The 14,317-nt window shown below is 47.5% G+C and overlaps 2 protein-coding genes across 2 annotated transcripts; both read right to left on the bottom strand.

The window, feature by feature from the left end:
• Positions 1-4,348: 4,348 nt before the first annotated feature.
• Positions 4,349-6,846, bottom strand: LOC117850919 (chloroplast stem-loop binding protein of 41 kDa b, chloroplastic). The gene is made up of 9 exons (XM_034732808.2): positions 6,579-6,846; positions 6,328-6,468; positions 6,134-6,220; positions 5,839-5,929; positions 5,513-5,567; positions 5,355-5,415; positions 4,936-5,274; positions 4,761-4,850; positions 4,349-4,670 (listed from the first exon to the last, which is right to left on the bottom strand). The coding sequence occupies exons 1-9, from the start codon at positions 6,666-6,668 to the stop codon at positions 4,494-4,496; spliced, it is 1,131 nt and encodes a 376-aa protein (XP_034588699.1). The 5' UTR covers positions 6,669-6,846; the 3' UTR covers positions 4,349-4,493.
• Positions 6,847-9,300: 2,454 nt separating this feature from the next.
• Positions 9,301-12,048, bottom strand: LOC117850585 (beta-glucosidase 38). Its single transcript, XM_034732442.2, has 11 exons — positions 11,798-12,048; positions 11,633-11,691; positions 11,452-11,527; positions 11,288-11,359; positions 11,084-11,171; positions 10,721-10,964; positions 10,515-10,630; positions 10,210-10,421; positions 10,081-10,112; positions 9,880-9,982; positions 9,301-9,773 (listed from the first exon to the last, which is right to left on the bottom strand). The coding sequence occupies exons 1-11, from the start codon at positions 12,021-12,023 to the stop codon at positions 9,502-9,504; spliced, it is 1,500 nt and encodes a 499-aa protein (XP_034588333.1). The 5' UTR covers positions 12,024-12,048; the 3' UTR covers positions 9,301-9,501.
• Between the last annotated feature and the right edge of the window lie 2,269 nt (positions 12,049-14,317).

Genomic DNA, 14,317 nt, shown 5'->3' with positions numbered 1-14,317 from the left:
ATTTTTTTTAGTTTGAGATAAACCATACAGACATACATAATTCTCTTTCAATAATTGTTACTTTCATAGTCATTCAGTCTCCATGTATTGCTTCTCCAGTGCCAAGTAAATGCGCTACACATCATCTGGTCAATCGGCACTAGCACGGTACATAATTCAGTCTTTCACGGTACTAGCAGCAAATACTTTCACCGAGTATTTATTTTCAAAAATAGCACAGGCACAAGACCATATCCATGCACTCACGGCAATTAAATTGACATTAATTTATGTCACCAACCACTCACAGAGCGATAGACATATAATAGATAATATGATAGTAATTAAGCACTAGGCATAGATAGTCGGCTCATGATCTCAGCCCGCAAGGACATGTAGTATTTCTTTTGTTCATCTGGCATGGTAGTAAGGTCCATGGTCATAATCCTCTCTTCATCCCTCCTTTTCTGCAACTGGACCTCCTGGCTCCTCAGCTCAATAAGTAGTTTTTCATTTGCAACTCGATCCTGTTCAAGAGCAAATGCTTTGTTGAACCTCTCCTCTTTTTTTAGCTCCTTCTCCCCATCAATTTCTTTCTTCTGTACCCACATATTTTCTAAGGTTGTTGTCACACTTTTTTTCTTCTCTTGTAGCAGTGCTGTTTTTGCCTTCTTCTTACCAATTGGCCTTGTCAGTGCATTATCTTCTATGCCTTGAACCTCACCTTCTCCTAATTCACTTGGTAAACTTGCACTTGGGCCAGCATTTGAGCTTGTCTTCTGCTTCTTGTTAGATATTTTACCAACAGCCAATTCATCAATTTTAGCAAGCCATTTTGGTTGTGTTCTCAGCTTATTCCAGCAATGCATGAACTGGAATGCTCTTTGATGTTCGTCTTCAGACTTGTACAAAGCACATGCCTCTGCAACCTGCACACACCAACATCCAAGGGATATTCATATCTGATATATAAACATAAAATAGTCGAAATAAAACCTGGTACTGCATAGTGAGTAAAGTACCTTATCTTGTATTGTAGTACCACTCTGACGTCTTAACTCAATTCGTGATAGACATCCACAAAATTTGTTCACAGCTTTTTGTATGGTCTCCCACCGATGCATCAGCGAATTCATGGTACGCGTAGAGGGGCACGTCTTGTGTTCATTGAAGTACTCATATATACGAGACCAATACTTGGCTCCCTTTTGATCTTTGCCTACGACCGGATCCAAGCTTACATTCAGCCACCCAGAAACCAAAACCTCATCTTCGTGGTCACTGAAATTCTTGGATCTCTTATGGTTTGGCCTCGCGGAAGGAGCTGCTGGAACTTCTTCAATTGCCTGTGACTGTTGGTCAACATATGTGTTGCTATAATTATGAAAATCCCCTTGATTGGTTTCATCCGTCATCATGTTGGAAAAATATCCATTTCCTGCAAGCATTTAATCACTGATAAGCTGATGAATAGAGGTTCCTGGAAAAAAAATGGACAGACAGCTAGTTCATGGAACATGTTCTCTCTAGAATCCATCCTCTAGTAAAGTTAGCTGTCAGCACATAAATGTCAGTACCACTTAAGAGGATAATAACTAAGTAAAGGCCGGTTAAGAAAGAGTTGTGAGAAGATGCCATTGGTAACATGTCTAAAAAGGTGCATCTGTTGGAACCTGTGCAGCTCTGTGTATTTTTCATCTTTGTTCTCACATAGCATCTGAAGTAAATGTTCTTTTCTACAGTCTTTTTTTTTTTACAATACACAGGAGAGGTGCTGTGTATATTTGTAGTTCTTTTCTAGTTTGATTTTGACCAGCACCATGTTGAACCTACCTTCCATAATCTGTCTTTGGTTGGAAAATGCCTAACATAGCAGCCTTTCTTTTTTTGGAGAGTTGGATATTAGCTACAGTTCTGACTTCCTGGTGTTGTTATTTGAAAGATAAATGCCTAAAATAAACCTAGTACTTTGTAATGGCGTTCTTAATAATTTTAGAGCCTTTATTTGTTGAAATATTCATTGTTGGATGACTAATCACTTGAGAAGGATCATGGTGCATATCTGATAGACGTCTCTTGTTGACCATGTTCAGTCATGACCAAGAAAGGAATGGCATTTTCATAACATGTTACAATAATTTATAGCCACACATTTGGTTTAATCTTGCTTTGTGTTCTCCAATATTCAAAAAATTTAGCATGGGTCCAAAAAATTACCAGTGACATTTAACATCCATCAGTGGCAGCCATCACAATCCTAACCCAACAACCTAGTAAGACTGAGTTAATTCAGTAAGACAATTTCAGTCAAATGGTAATATGCTGCATCAGACAACATCATTGCTTTAATAGGTAAAATTCATAGGACAATTTCAGACAATGTCATATGCTTGCATGTCAAACTCTTACTCATCAACTCTGAGATATAAACTTTAATAAGCCAACATGCATTGCTTAGTCCGGATTACCCTAGAGAATTGAAATGAGTAGCTTATGATTCATACCATTCCCAAATGAGTTGTCGTTGACCACTTGTTCGAAGGCAGCTGAGGGGTCACTGGATACGGAATTGAAATCGTCGCCGGCAAGGGCTGCCATCGGAGGACCACCGGCCAGATCGAGGTCGTGGTCACCGCCGGTCCATTGAGGCATGTGGTCACCGCCGGGCCATTGAGGGTGCTGGCCGCCGACGACCACCACGCGCCGTTGAAGCATCCCTCCGCCGCGTCTTACTTGGCCTTGCCGGACAGGAGCGGTTGGCCGTGGTGCCTGCATCTGCACAGGCAACAAAAGGAATTAAAATCAGCACTTTGATTTTTTGAGGTAAGCTTCATATCTAGCTCATCAAAACTGTACAAAGTATGCTGTAACTAGTGCAAAAGTAATTGCTCTCCAAAAAAATTAATGCACAAGTAATTCCACATGATCTGATTGCAGCAATGCTGTCCTAAAGCATTAGTACACGGATGAATAAGAAACTTCTGGAAAACTAAGTTGAGTGCAGTATGCTTAGGACTCTAAATCAGGTGCTCTCAAAGTGTGGCACCATGTGGAATGTCCTTGCAATTTCAGAACTAGATAACAAAATTCAATGCAACTAAGTTTTTATTTAAGCAAAGCAAATGCCTCCTCTATAAGATTTCATGACTATGCAATACTTCTGTTAGTGACTTCTCTCTTTAGTTAACATCAGAGTACTAGGAGACCGCATTTGTCAGGTGAATAATCCACAGACATTTAACATCAGAGTACCAATCCATGCCACCACAGGATATTGATCCTTGCCGATCCAGCAACTGCTATGCCACACTGAAATTCTAATTGCCAATACAGATGCAAAAGATCAAGGGAGGCACTTGATGAAACCAAGCTAATTGCTGCCTACTAGTTTCCTCTCGCCATTACTGCAGCCTCTTGGGGAGCTTCGACGGCGGCGTGGCGGACGGGGACCTGGCACTGGCAGTGGCAGCGGCTGCGCCGGCCCTGTCGATGCGGACCATGAGGGCGGGCGCCTCGCCGGACTCGTCGTGAAGCAGCTCCAGCGGCACCGCCAGGAACATGCCCTGCTCCGCCGCCACGAACCCGCCGGACAGGTTGCTGCTGGCCACCATGGACGTGACCAGCGCCAGGTTCTCCTTGTTGCCCTCGACCTCCACCCAGAGCTTGCAGCGGAACTGGGGCGCCCCCACCACCGCGTCGCCGCCCGCCCTCACGCACACCAGAGACGGGACCAGAGAGGAGAGAGCGGTGGAGATCTGGATCGCTCACCGGAGAGCCGGAAAACGGCCTGGCTACGCGACCGGGCTGGTTCCGGCGAAGTCACCCCGCCGGGAGAGGAGGGCCGCGTCCATGCCCGCCGCCGCCTAGCGCTCGCCCGTCGCCGGGAGAAGAGAGCCGCCGCCGGGAGAGGAGGGCGCCGCCGGGAGAGGAGGGCCGCGTCCCGGCCCGCCGCCGCCTAGCGCTCGCCCGTCGCCGGGCGAAGTCACCCCGCCGGGAGAGGAGGGCGCCGCCAGGAGAGGAGGGCCGCCGCCGCCTGTCGCCGGGAGAGAACCGCCGCCGGGAGATGAGGGCACCGCCGGGGGAGGACGGCGCCGCCAGGAGATAAGCGCGCGAAAAAAAAAGAGCGGGCGCGGGAAGGAGCTCGCGGAGGATTGGGGGAAGACCGCGGCTGCGAAAATATACGGGGCGAGGTGGTGTTTTTTAGCATCGCTAATTTTTTGGGGGAGTTTTGGGTGGACTGTTGGAGTCCGTTTTTTCTCTTTTTTTTCCCTAAAACAGGTATTGGGGGTAAGATTAGCAGTCTCTTGGAGTTGCTCTTACAGGTGAAACAACCTACAAGATTCCCAAACAGTCGATGCACACAGATCCGGAACCTAAATCAAAATTGAGATAATTTTCCATATGTATCCCCCACATTTACAGCCAGCAACCGTATTTTCGCCCTACCAGCTGCACGTACCGGCCCTTAGCCGTGTCACGTGTTACAGCCATCGATCCCAAAGATCCCGAGAAGCTCAGACGGTGGCAAGCTTCTTGCCGAGGATCATGTCGTCCGTGGTGAAGTCGGCGGCCTTCCGGAACGTGCCGCGGCCGAAGTCGAGGTTGTACGAGTCGGTGAGCCCCTCGACGAGGTCGAACTCCGGCGTCCACCCAAGCTCCCTGGTCGCCTTCTCGATCGACGCGAAGAAGTGCTGGAAATTAAAATCACCCAGCGTCACAAACACAAGCCAGCTCTCATCTATCACTAGTAACACTGAGGGATCTCTATCTTATCTTTGTACCTGGTCCCTGAACGGGAAGGCCTTCTTCTTGCCGAAGTCGAAGTCCTTGGGGTTGTAGTGGACGAGCTCCGGCTCAGGGAACCCTCCAGCCTGCACATCAAACAGCCACATCCATTGCTGAATCGCTGAACTCTGAACATCACTATTTCTTGTTCTTGGCGAGATCTCTCATTACCTTTGCGCAGGCCCGTGCGAGGCCGTCGAAGGTGACGTACTTGGCCCCGGAGATGTTGAAGATCTGCTGGCTCGCCTTGGGGTTGCCGAGCACCAGGTTGAACGCCGTGGCCAGGTCCTTGACATGGCCGAGCTGGGTGATCTGGTTGCCGGCGCCGGGGATGGGGATGGGGCGGCCTTCCTTGAGGCGGTGGAAGAACCACTCCTCGACGGGGTTGTAGTTGAGCGGGCCGTAGATGTACACGGGCCTGATCGACGTCCAGTTCACGCCGCGGGAGGTCAGCAGGCTCTCCGTCTCCAGCTTCCCCTTGTGACGGCTCTTGGGGTCCACCGCATCGCTCTGCCGGCCAAGAACAATGGTGAGAGCCCCTGCCGCCATTTTAATGGTGTCATTGTGTGACAGAGAGGATTTGGACAAACCTCGCAGTGTGGAAGAAGGTCGGATTTCAGGTACACTCCGGCTGATGAGCAGTAGATGTACCTGGAAGTTGATTTTTTGGAATTTGGGACGATGAGAGATGCATTGGGGGGTACTGTATGTAGCTTGTGAAGTGTCAGATGAAGTGGTTATAGCTTACTGTTCCAGGTTGGGCAAGGCTTCGATTATGGGCTCAACTTCGACAGCCTCGCGTCCTGAAACCACCGTGAGGCAAAATGCATCAACAGCATGATGCTACACAATGTTAATGCTTTGCCGAAATGCGATTGACGATGTGGTGCTATGCAATGCTAACTTTTTACTAAAACCTTTCCTAAAACAGACTACTAAGGGTGATTGCAGAAGAGCACTTTTACGGTGCCCACAGAATTAGCATACTGGTTTGCACCTGAGCAGGTTCTTTACAGTCTATGTATAGAGTTTTGGACTTTCAGTTGTAGTTATTTAAGCTTCGAATAGTATTACCGTTGATGTCGTAAACGACATTGTATCCCTTAGCAGCAAGGCTTGTCTTGACGAATTCGAAGTCCATCCTGTCACCTTTCAAGTGCTGAATCTGTACAGATGCAAACCATCCCAAACCCAGCATCAATACGGATGAACTTGTGATTTCGGTAACACTTTTATACTGTCCTAAACAGTAAGGTATCCTCTATACCTTTAGTATCCTTACATTCTTACACGCACATTACATGTGAAGAATCCTACTGAATACTGACACAGTGTATACATATGAAGAAAAGAGGAGGAAACAGGGCACCTTGGAGGAGAACTCTGCGTACTCTGCATCGGACTCTCCTGGCAGCTGCTGGGTGATGGGTGCCTTTCCTCTAGTGAACAATGTAACCTGACCAAACAGAACTTCAACTTTTTTTTTAAAAAAAAACTCTTTCTTTTAACTGACTGTACTATTGCTTGGCCTACTGATCATTGCTGAGCAAAGGCACTACTGACCTGATGGCCCTCCTTGACAAGGAGCCTGGACAGGAAGACACCAATGAACCTGGTTCCCCCCATGACAAGAATGTTCTTGGAGTCCGCAGCCGCCGAGACCTGAATCCTCGCCCCTCTCGGCTGCCATGACCTCCTCCTCTTCTGCCAAACAAAAATTTCCCACCCCTCAACCACGTCAGGTTCACCGGCATGCCGGAATACGTCACGCTCACTTATCAACAAAGGCATTCCTGTTCTGCGGATTTTGTCACCTGCGTTGAGACGGAGACGGCCGCGCCGCTGAAGTCGGAGATAGGAGATGGGAGGAGGAAGCTGCTCTTCAGGGACGCCGTGGCCGCCATTTCGCTCTTCCTCTGCTCTACTATAAAACGAAGAAGAAAACAAGAGAGAGAAGGATTGATGGCTGTGTATCGCTTGTCTGGATCTTGTGGTTCAGTCTGTGCTAATGGAACAAGGAAAGAGGAGAGAAATGAGGTGATGGGACGGTTTTGGCGTGTGTGGAGGGGGAAGCCAGCCCTATCCTCTGTTGGATCATCTCCTCTCGTTCTTTCATCTGTCCACTTGTTGGCAGCTTGCTGATCGGCTGATACTGATAGCGACATCTTTGTTCTAGGACAAACCATGGGTGAGAAGGACTAAAGGTGTGTCCAATCGTTGTTCGTTTAAACATATATTGTAGCTCAATTTGCTATTGGGCAATTGCTAGCATTTCTCTAATAAAAAATATACAGTTATTAAAGTGGGAATAATTTTAAAAAAATGCCATAAAAGACATATGATTGGAAATTTCTATTTGATGCTAGGCAGATGAGTGAGGAAAAGGCATACAATCCGAAAATATTAACTGATCCATCAAAAAAGAGAAAATATTATTTGATGCTACGCTGACAAGTGGGGCACAGGGCCAGAATGAGAGCTTTACTATCCTATGCAACTGAGCTTTGCAAAGGCCACAGGTGGACCTTCAAATGGACATTCCAATTTCATGTCACTGTTTTTTCTACCAGATTTATCAAGATCTTTTTTTTTATCGAACGGGCACGGGATTGTACCTATTTCATTGATAGAGCAGGAGTATACATGAAATAAAGAAAAAGAAGATGCTTAAGGGACTACTCTCATGCTAGAAGTAACGCTAAATCTTTGGCCCCCGCCAAGAGTCAAGCTGAGGCCTCATCCTTAATTTTCGCCATTGTTGAGGTCTCGTGTCTGTTGAAGATGCGTGCATTCCGCTCTTTCCAAATCTCCCACATGATGAGAAGAGTGAGACTTCTTAGAACCTTACGCGGTGAATCTGGTGTTGTAGTTATAGAAGTCCACCATTCCAGAGCGTTGGATAAGGGTTGCCAGGCATTGGGCCTTAGGCTAGGCTGCGCTAGCCATGTCGCCGTTAGATCCCATATCCTCCTTGTGTACCTGCACTCGGCCAAAATATGGTGACTAGTCTCCATGGTACGTTTGCAAAGAGCGCAAGTGGCGTTGTGAGGCCATCAGCATTTGGCCAACCTGTCAGCTGACCAAACTCGGTTTTGTGTAATTAGCCACGCAAAGAATTTGCACTTTGGTGGCGCCCACGTTTTCTAGATGGAAGAGATATTCGGTGTTTCGGTGCAATCCAGAACTGTGCTTTATATGCCGAAGCCGTTGTGTACATGCCCGATTTTGTCAGCTTCCAGGTGATAGTATCAGCTTCCTTGGCTGGAGTTCCGTACGTCTGACCATATCCTATAGCTAGGTGAACGACGCTAAAAGTGAAGTATTGATGTTGTTGTCGATTTTAAGGTTACGGATCTAGTTGTTATTACTGATGGCATCATGGACAGTCCTGTTCTTTTCTTCGTGAAATATCGAAGAGGAGCGGGGCGATGTCCTTTGGATGCTGGCCATGTAGCCAGCCAGATGTCCAGAAGCTGGCCTTTTTGCCGTCGCCATGGGTGATAGCCGTGCATGCAGTAAACAGTTGCCTGTCCGACTCATTGCATGGGGTTTCCGTGTTGTGCTAGGGCTTTTCTGGTGACGTCCATTCATGCCAAAGCCACCTGACCCGGAAGGCTCGTGCGAATTTCTCAAGGTCTGGGATGCCCAGTCCCTCATAATGTTTCAGTAGGCAGGTTTTCATCCAGTCGACTTTGCATTTACCCCCGGTTAGTTGTTGGTCTCCCACCCAGAGGAATTTTTTACGGATGTCTAAGTCTTGGAGTACCTCATTGCTTGGCTTTAGAGTTGTAAGGAAATATACCAGCTGCAAAGAAAGGACCGACTTCGTGAGGGTTATTCTACCTACCTGTGTTAGATTTTGTCCAGTCCATGCTGACAGTTTACTTGCCAGTTTATCTATGAGTGGTTGGAACTCAATTTTTTTGAGGCGCCTTGTTGATAAGGGAAGACCAAGGTAGCGCATGGGGAAGCTTGTTCTTGTCACCAGCAAATCGTTGAGTAAGTGGTCAAGATTGATGGTATGGCAGCTGATGGGCGCAATCTGTGTCTTGTGCAGGTTCGTGCGTAGTCCTGTGGCTTCCCCGAATTGTTGCAATATGCTTGCCAAGTTGGAGATGTCTTTGCGTGTGGGCTTAATAAAAATGGCAGCGTCGTCGACGTACAGGGATGTTGTAAATCTTACCGCTCTTCCTCCTAGGTTGGTGAGTAGGCCCCTATGAGTCGCGTGAGCAATAATGTGTTGTAGTGGGTCAATGGCTAGAACAAAAAGAAGGGGTGAAAGCGGGTCACCCTGTCTGAGGCCTCTGCCATGCTGGATCGGTGGCAAAGGCGTGCCGTTAAGTAGCACTTTTGAAGTTGAGGTAGCAAGGAGGGCCATAATCCATTGGTTCCAACGAGCAGGAAAGCCTTTGTGTTGCAGCAAGTCGATGAGGTAGTCCCATCGGACTGAATCGAATGCTTTAGAGATGTCTAGCTTCGTGAATAGATATGATATTTCAGCGTCATAGTCATTTTGTCGAAGTTATATTTGTAAAACTGTACATAAACAATCAAAGTGGGACAGTGACAGCTTTGTAAAGTAATAAGCAATCATCCTCAAAACACAAAACTCTAAAACGAAAAGAAAAGAACTATCTTTATTTTGAAGCCCTGAACTACTTGGCACTTTATTCCTAAGAACCAAAACTGGTGTCCCCAAATCGCAAACAAGCACATGCTAGCGACCATACAGTTCCTTCACTCGTTTTTAATCATCTTCCGGAACCAGCGTGCAGAGTCCTTGGGGTACCTCGCGAACGTGGTTCGGTCCACGTATACGATTCCAAATTTGGAGGTGAACCCAAGCCGCCACTCAAAGTTGTCCAGCAGTGACCAAGCAAAGTATCCGATGACATTTGCGCCGTCGTGTATCGCGCATTGGAGCTCATAAAGGTACTTCTCGAAGTAGTCTATCCTGAACTTGTCGTACAATGCACCGGGCAAAGAATCATTTCCGGATTGATCGATTCCTGGACATATGATCATTGAATTTTGCATCAAGGTTCATGCCTTTAAGATTGTGTCACAATGCTACTGTTCAATTTATGATAACTGAAGAGCTGCAGGGTGATTTACCGTTTTCGCCGATGAGCATGACAGGGTTGTTGAACTTCTCCTTAGTCCAAAGGAGGGCTTTGTAGAGCCCCCATGGTACCACGTAAAGCCAGTCAGAGTATCCCTGCATAAGTATTTGCAGATCAGAAAAAATTTTTGCCTAAGTTGTAATCTTGTTCATTATCTGGGTCAAATGTGGCGATTGATGAAAAATATTGTTACCTTTTTCCCAATTGGCACACCGTTTCGCTCATCTGAATAGATGATCCAAGGTGTTAGCTATGCGGATAAAGATTCATCAAATAAAAAGATGGCTTTTGTAAGTTGTTAGCGCGCGTTGAATAACCGTACATGAAAGCTTGACATGCCAGTCGTTCACATAACTCGTGTGTGTCTCGTTGGCGAAGTTGCTGGCATAATATGTGGTGTAGTGGTTGATGGCGATGTAATCTGCCGAGCCTTTCACCATTGCAGACTGCTCAAAGGTGAAGTTGGGCAGCCTTCCCATCACAATCTTCTCCATCGTCTCCGGGTAATGGCCGAAGGTGATCGGGTGCAGGAACCTGAAACAAAATTGAATCGGATGTGTGTTCAGTTCAGTCCAGCCACCGCTGCGCCCGTGGTACCATTAGATGCTGATGTGTAAGGTTTATCACCAGCCAAGGGTGAACATCCTCGCCCGGTGCGCTGCGAATTCGTCGTCCATGGAGGGTGTGAGTGGCTCATACCACACGAAGTCGAGCAGGATGCCGATCTTCCCAGTCTGCTGAGCCTGAAATGTGCTTTCCGGCATGATGAGCATGGTGCAAACTGGAAAGAAAGATTGTTAACGTAGAATGAGGAGAATGGGGCAGTCACTAGCCTGGTACTTCTCACGGTACAACTTGACAGCAGAGGCATGGGCCAGGAGAAGATGATGGGCAGCGATGTACGGCTCGGTGGCGGAGTTTCCACCGAAGTGGCAGCCGGTGCATCTGGCAGGGGGGAAGAAGCCGTCTCCGTAGCCGTGGGCGGCCATCATCCTGGGCTCGTTTATGGTGAACCAGTTCTTCACCCGGTCACCATACGTCTTAAAGCAAAAATCTGCGAACTTCGTGAAATCTTCCCTGCAAAATGGTAGGCATGAACACAAACCAGGTTATGTTATGACTTTTTGAAAACAGTAGTATGGTTTTCTTGTAGTTTTGCTGCTAGAAAGATGGTGTTGATCGTGAACACTACTTACACAATTCTGGGGCTTAGCCAGCCGTTGTACTGGTCTTGCAGCACCTGAGGAAGGTCGTAGTGGTAGAGCACAACATAGGGAGTAATATCTGGTCCACAAAAAAAAAGACAAGTCTCATCAGTTAAATGCATCCAAATCTGGCATTCACAAGAAAGAAATCTCCTTGGCAAGAACACAAAGAAAGGTCAAGATCATTGTCTTTACGGCTCTCGATCAAGTAGTTGATGAGCCTGTGGTAATAATCCACACCATCCTTGTTGATCCTCCCAATTCCACCTGCATTTTTTTCCCAAAAAAACAGAAAGACATTGCAGGGTCCCTATGAGTCACCACTGATTGTAACTTTGTGAGTATGTTTCAGCACGTACTTGGGAAAATGCGTGACCATGAGATCGAGAAGCGGTACGCATCGAAGCCAACCCGCACCATATTGTCCACATCGTCCTGCAAGAAGAGACAACCGGGAGAGAAAAAAAGGAACTCAAATGAATCAGACATAGACATAGATCATTTAGAAACCGAAGCACCAAGATCAGACATTGGACGAACCATGTAGCGATTGTACTCGTCGACTGTCACATTCGCAGTGGAGTTATCAGGAGTAGTACCTGCCCAAGCACATCCAGGAGTGGCCATCAGCCACAGACATCAGATCAGGGGCGCCACATGCATCTTCAAGTATGTAGTAATGCACGATCGTTTCATCCATCTCACCTGGGTACTTGAGGAAGGTGTCCCAGATGCAGGGCCCCCTGCCGTACTTGAGCGTGTTCCCCTCCACCTGGTACGCCGACGACGCGGTCCCGAAGACGAACCCGGGCGGGAAGGCCTGCCTGGTGAGGTTGCCGTGGTCACCTGGCTTGCCGTGCGCGCCGAGCGCCAGGGAGAGGGCGAGGAGCCCATGGAAGAGCAGGAGGGGCAATGGCGCAGGGGTCGCCATGTCGGAGGACAGTGGCAGGTGAGGGACTCGGCGGTGGCGGGGGGAGTCTGATCTGCGTAGGCCGCTATATATGGAGACCGGGGAGCGGAGGACGCGATCCGGCAGCCGCATGCAAGAGCAGAGCTGAAATGGCGGCGCTGGGTTTGAACAAGAGACTGTTTCTTTCTTGCACGCGTAGGGGTAGCTCTCCCACGCACTCCTCGTCCCAGTGATTGTGGAGACGTGCCTCTGTACTCGTGCTCAGCCACCAGTATTTCTTACTCCTATATTTCTATTTCTTTTCGGGGTTTTGGAATGGGTGATTAGTTAGGCTTTGATGCTATGATGTTGCATTTTCCTTCTTGAGCTCCGTGATGTTTCTAGAATGGGCGTGGCGTGCGCTGCATGAGGAGATCATAAGTGCATCACCAGAATATTTCTGGACTTGAGATGTGGTCATGGCCTACAGGATCAAATCTATGTTGTAACTTATTGTATCTCACTAATGTGGCTATTTTTTTATGCTGGATGACGTGTCCATTGATAATAAGATGTCTATGGTGACCATCAATCTCAGTTTGCAGGTTCAATCTTATCATTATGATAGGGTGCACGTGCGTGGTTCTTAGACCAAACCTCCGAGATTGAAAGAAACGAAATCCAGGTCATCAGTAAACATAATGAGAAAATCTGAATCATCACTGTATTATTCAATCTTTTCGTTTTAAAAATATAATAATAATAAGCATGTTTTCATATATTTATTGAGCTCGTAGACTCCCTTCGTCCTAAAATGCACTCACATTTAAACTTCTTAAGCTTTGACCAACAATTAGTCTAACAAATATGAAAAGGTTGTGTTATGGAATTGTGGTTACATTACATTTGTAATTAGAAATATAGGAATACTTTTTAATGATCAAACTTCTGTTGGCACAAACCGTAGACTCCAAGAGAAATTAGCGGTCAAAGTGTGTTCTTGAAGACCAAGCCAAACCGTACACAGGTCGAGCTAGAAACTCAATATTTTCTTGTTAGGGAGGAAATAAGCCACTGTTTCGTTTATTTTCGCATGTTTGACACGAAATAGGATTGTGAGAACGCGTGTAGTGCGTGGAATAAAATAAACGCGAGCGTGCCAGTGTACTAAGTACACGAATAAAAAATAAGTAGGGATACGAGTATTTCATTAATTCTTTGATCAACAAAATTACAAGTTCCCTTCATATAGCGCGCGCCGTAGCCTCATGTGAGGGCCATCTGATTCAAGTAATGCGGTCTTCTGATTTCCGGGGCTTTAGAAAACTCCCAGTTAATTACTCCCCACGAATCAAATCTGTGGGACACCTCCGATTAAGCTGCGCGTGGTCGTCGTTTTCGTCTTCGCTTCACTTCTTCCATGCAGATGAATGATGGTGGTAGGTACAGGCGTAGGCATGATCCACGGCCTCGTCGGTCCGTGGTGCCGTTTATAGCGCGGCCATTGCTGATGCCGCGGCCGCCTCGTCGTCCGGGCTCGTCGGACAGGGACGACGTGTGAAGTGTTGTTGGTTGATGGTACATGCATGAGGAAGAGGAGCGTGGCGTCGGCGACGTCCTATCGCAGCTTCGTGGTGTACGTATACGTATAAATCGTGGGCCTGAACTTGTGGCCTAGTACTTTGAGGATAAGCTTGAACGGGCAGCGCTTCTGAAGAATAGCTAGGCGGCCTAGTAGCAACTCCGGCAGACAGACCGCGGCAACATGTACAGTGGGTGGCGAGATGGTCGTGACGACAGCGGCGGCAGGCTCTTGAAGGCCAGCATCACTTCTTCGCTATATAGCTATTTGATCACTTAAACAACAGGAGATGCAGCGCACACATATACGTGCGTGCATGCATGCATGGCTCATATATCACGTAGGTGGCCTTGTGGATGATATCTTGAAGTAGTCTTCACCAACTCTCCGGCCGTCCGGCGGCGCGACGGACTCGACTAGGCTTCAGTGGACAAACGCGAGCAGCTTCATGGACTCGTGGTCTCCAGATGTGATTGCTTCAGTGAGTGCCGCGGCCAGTGTGAGGAGCTAGTCGGTCTCCATGAATGACCACTCCTAAATAAATCGTCTCTGGTACCGGTCCGTAACCCCCTTAGTATCGGTTGTGCAACCGGTACTAACAATTCGGTACTAGAGGAGGTCATTTACTACCGGTTGTAATAACCCGTACTAAATTATATTAAAAAATAAAAAAATCCTCTCGCCGGCCCCAACTGCCGCCGCCACCGGTCCCGCCCTCCGCCCGCTGCTTGCCCCTTCCTCCTGCCGCCACCGG

This window comes from Setaria viridis, chromosome 3 (genome assembly GCF_005286985.2).
Source record: "Setaria viridis chromosome 3, Setaria_viridis_v4.0, whole genome shotgun sequence".
Taxonomy (NCBI): domain Eukaryota; kingdom Viridiplantae; phylum Streptophyta; class Magnoliopsida; order Poales; family Poaceae; genus Setaria; species Setaria viridis.
Note: the sequence above shows the minus strand (reverse complement) of the source record. Positions and strands in the feature narration are given on the sequence as shown.

What these genes read in the sequence shown, in the direction of transcription:
- LOC117850919 (XM_034732808.2), bottom strand. Translation starts at nt 6,668, where the DNA reads ATGGCGGCCACGGCGTCCCTGAAGAGCAGCTTCCTCCTCCCATCTCCT. An exon ending in TGTCGTTTACGACATCAACG is followed by an intron (nt 5,568 to 5,838) that starts GTAATACTATTC and finishes CGGTGGTTTCAG; the next exon opens with GACGCGAGGCTGTCGAAGTT. An exon ending in TCGCACGGGCCTGCGCAAAG is followed by an intron (nt 4,851 to 4,935) that starts GTAATGAGAGAT and finishes TTTGATGTGCAG; the next exon opens with GCTGGAGGGTTCCCTGAGCC.
- LOC117850585 (XM_034732442.2), bottom strand. Translation starts at nt 12,023, where the DNA reads ATGGCGACCCCTGCGCCATTGCCCCTCCTGCTCTTCCATGGGCTCCTC. An exon ending in TGGCTAAGCCCCAGAATTGT is followed by an intron (nt 10,965 to 11,083) that starts GTAAGTAGTGTT and finishes ACCATTTTGCAG; the next exon opens with GGAAGATTTCACGAAGTTCG. An exon ending in GTGTGCCAATTGGGAAAAAG is followed by an intron (nt 9,983 to 10,080) that starts GTAACAATATTT and finishes ATACTTATGCAG; the next exon opens with GGATACTCTGACTGGCTTTA.